Below are 3,748 nucleotides of genomic sequence, written 5' to 3'. Positions count from 1 at the left end.
CCTTACTCTTTTGATTATATTGCAATTATAACATCTTGGTTATACACAGAGATACATCCAGTCTTACTACGTTACTATAGCACTTTAAAACTCTTTCAAAGTCCAATTTACCTTTTTTGGCGCAGCCTTTTTCTCATCAGAATCTTCACTACTGCTGCTACTGCTGCTGCTGCTTGGTGCTTTCCCATTGACCACTTTGGTGGTTGCTTGAGCAGCTTTATTTCCTTTTGGGACAAGTGAAAAGCAATACTAGAACATATGCTCTGAGAAATGAGGAGTCACTACATTCAGCATAAAGTATCATAAAGACAAAAACACGGGAAAAGATAATAAGGAACCATTATGGTAAGTACTGTAAACTTTTTATGATGATTTTCTGTAAGATGTCCACTCTAACTTATTAATACTTCCATGACCAAAGACTAAGTATTGTTAACTTCTTCCAGCTCTGCACTTTAGGGGAATACACTGATAAAAGCATAACATAAGCAACTAAGGTTGCTGATTGCAGCTACTTATGCAAATAATACAGCCTTTATGACCTGATGTTTCATTTATGACTTGATGTTTCATTTACAATCAGTTCTACGCATGCTCCATGTTGGAAGTAGACTGCTTGAGAATAAAAATGGCAGAGACAGCAGATTTGCAAACTACGTTAACAGGTATGCCTCACTCCTCTAGCTTTTTGCACACACAGACTCACAATATGCAATAAGGGAGATACCTGCTTTAGGTGTCGCTGGTTTTGGTGGCTGTTTCTTTGGTGCTTCTTCATCTGAGCTGCTTGAGTCAGAGCTGGAGCTCTCTGCTTTCTTCTGAGGCTGGATTTTGGTTACAGCTGGCTTCACTGCAGGTTTTGTGCCTTTCTAAACGAAAGGAAGAAAACTAAGTAACCCTTATAGCAAATAAAAGAGGCTAATAAATGGTACATGTACAGGAAGTTTAAACAGCTGGAAACCTCACAGCCTAACAGCTGGTGTTTGAAAATCTCTGAATAATGTTTTTGTTTCCAGTTTTGCTCTGGGAAGCCTCACAGAAGCACACAGGATATGTCCTTTACTCTTCAGTCTCCAGTTCTTCCCCTTCCAAAGAAGGACAATCTGAGACTAACACTGGGTTCACTTCTTTCTGGGGATCAGACAAGTTCAAAGACCGAAAACACTGATGAGGCAACCTTGGTTTGCCTCTTCAAGTGTAATACTATTTTTCCTGCCTCTGCTTCTCAAGACCATGGCAGCAGTGAAAAAGGAAAAGAGAAAATTCTCTATTTACACATGCATATAAACTGTAAATAATCTTTCTCTTAAAAAAAAAAAAAGAAAAAGAAAAAGAAAAGCAAGCACTGATAGTCTTGGGAAAAGAGCCATGAGCAAACATGGATGTGAAACAAATAGCTGTTAGACATGAAATTAATTTTTCAGAGGATCCATCTAAGCAGTACACTGTCAATTGCAGAAACATCTCATTACATTGTATCTCCAGAAGTCCAGGTTCTTTGCAGTTTATGAAAGCAAGCTCACTGTCAGTAAGAATTTTGGTGGTCAAATTTGCTATCATTCACCGTTATCTAGCATGTAGTAAAGAGGCTAGAAAGGAAGGCTGACCTTTGCTGGCTTCTTCTCCTCCTCCTCCGAATCGTCACTAGAGTCCTCGCTGCTGCTCTTCGCTTTCTTGGCTGGAGGAACTGCTTTCGTCTTTGTTACAGCTGTTGCTTTAGCTGCAAGTAAAGGAAAAAAATAGGTTGACCAGCTAATTCACACTTCCCACACACATACATCCTGTATTAGTATTATATCACGTTAAAATGATCTATTAAATTCAGTAAACTATGCCTGAAGATTGTAAGATTGACCCAGGGTTCTGTTTGCAATACACAGAGCAGTAGAAGAATCCAAAATAGTTCTAGATTCATCCATCCCTTATTACTCACATTTTTAAGAGCAGACTTATCAGCAACAACACCCCACATAAGAAGCACTCCCACAAACTGAGAGAATATTGAAATTGCCGTCAATGCTGAATACCCTCCAGCATCAACAATAAACCGCTGCAGACTTCCAAAGGGAACCACTGTGCTACGGATTTTAACTTGTATCTACATAACGAGCTCATGCTCACTGGGAATGAAAACGTACCACAAACACAAATGGGAAGCACAGGCAGTAGAGTTGCCAGGAAGAAGATTGAGGGATTGAGTGCATCCTCAGTAAGTTTGCAGATGACACCAAGCTGGGAGGAAGTGTTAATCTGCCTGAGGGTAGGAAGGCCCTACAGAAGGATCTGATGATAAGTAGCATCAATGTGTTGAGGCCAGTTCTATGAGCTTCAAGACAACCAAGCAACAGGTCCTGAGCACTGATTGCAAGAACCCCATACATCGCTACAGGTTTGGGGCAGAGTGGCTGGCAAGTGGCATGGAGGAAAAAGATCTGGGGGTGTTGGCTGACACCTGGCTGAACCATCAATGGCATCCTAACTCATATCAGAAACAGTGCAGTCATCAGGACTAGGGAGATCTCTCAGGTAAAAGTGATGACAGAATGAGAGAAAATGGCCTCAAATTGTACCAAAGGAGTTGAGGTTGGATATTAAGAAAAACTTCTCTGAAAAAGTGGCAATGCACCGGCACAGACTGCCCAGGGTGCGTTCAAAAACCACATAGCTGTGCACTGAGGGACATGGTTAGTGGGCATAGTGGGGGTGGGTTGACGGAGTACATGATTTTAGTGCTCTTTCCCAGCCTTTACGATTCCACAGCTCTAAGACCACATCGTGACCCTGCTCCCTGACAGTAGCAGAATCGCTTCACCTGAGCCACAGCCACCACGCCGTACCCAGAGCAGGGTCAGGTTCCCAACCCAACGCGGCTCCTTTCCCCCTCACCCGGCTTCTTGGCAGGCGGGGCCGCCGCCTCCTCCTCCTCCTCACTGGAGCTCTCACTGCTGCTCGAGGCAGCCGTCCGCTTTGCCTGAGGCCCGTTGGACACGAGCTTCCTTTTCCTGGCGGCAGGAGACCTGCAGGGAAACAGACGGATGGACGGAGCTCCGGGGAACAGCCCCTAGCAAAAGCCCCCCGCCCCCGGGCAGCACTCACTTCACCCAGTAGCTGAAGATGTCCAGCAGCGAGGCGGCGTTGGGGTCCTGCTCCTTCTGCGGAGACACGCGGACACGCGTTAGCCGCAAGCGCAGGGACACGCTACACATCACGCTCCACTCCCTCCCCTCGCCCTCCCTTCACCCGCCCCGGCCAAGCTCACCGCCGCCGCCTCCTTGGCGAAGGCGCGCGCGGCGCCCTCGAAACGGTTCTCGCGCAGGAAGGCGAGCACGAAGGGGAACAGGTCGCTGGGCACCGCTCGCCGCTCCGCCATGCTGCGCCGCCACGTGCCGCCTGCGCGCACGCGCACCGACGCAATGACGTAAAATCGTACGTGCGTGCGGCCGGAAGCCCGCGCGGCGCCTCCGCTGCGGTCTGAGGCGAGGGTACGGCGCCATGTTGGAGGCGGGCGGAAGTGCGCGCGTAGCGCTGGCAGATTGAAGATTTCGGTGCGGTTAAATTCGCTTTGTCCTTTTTCCCCCCCCGATCAGTCCCCTCTAGTCGTAATCCGTTAAAAAGGGAGAGGCGAATGGTAAGGAGCAGGAAGTGCAGGCTGCTCTGTGAGGGAACGTCCTGCCCGTCAGGTGTAGGGCCGCGTGATGGCGGTAGGGGCGCCCGCAGCGCCGGGAAATGTCGCACGTGAAGCAGATCC

At 47.8% G+C, this 3,748-nt stretch overlaps 1 protein-coding gene across 1 annotated transcript in view; it reads right to left on the bottom strand.

Moving 5' to 3' along the window:
- Positions 1 to 3,378, bottom strand: part of NOLC1 (nucleolar and coiled-body phosphoprotein 1) — an 11,975-nt gene extending 8,597 nt beyond the window's left edge. Inside the window, exons 1-6 of the mRNA XM_042863305.1 lie at positions 3,260 to 3,378; positions 3,097 to 3,152; positions 2,887 to 3,017; positions 1,608 to 1,720; positions 728 to 869; positions 112 to 224 (exon numbers count right to left, since the gene is read on the bottom strand). Of these exons, the coding sequence (XP_042719239.1) occupies positions 112 to 224; positions 728 to 869; positions 1,608 to 1,720; positions 2,887 to 3,017; positions 3,097 to 3,152; positions 3,260 to 3,370 (666 nt within the window). The 5' untranslated portion in view covers positions 3,371 to 3,378. The remainder of the gene's footprint in view (positions 1 to 111; positions 225 to 727; positions 870 to 1,607; positions 1,721 to 2,886; positions 3,018 to 3,096; positions 3,153 to 3,259) is intronic.
- Positions 3,379 to 3,748: the final 370 nt, after the last annotated feature.

The sequence above is a fragment of the Lagopus leucura genome, unplaced genomic scaffold (genome assembly GCF_019238085.1).
Source record: "Lagopus leucura isolate 7727_CA_CO unplaced genomic scaffold, USGS_WTPT01 Super-Scaffold_739, whole genome shotgun sequence".
Classification (NCBI taxonomy): domain Eukaryota; kingdom Metazoa; phylum Chordata; class Aves; order Galliformes; family Phasianidae; genus Lagopus; species Lagopus leucura.
Note: the sequence above shows the minus strand (reverse complement) of the source record. Positions and strands in the feature narration are given on the sequence as shown.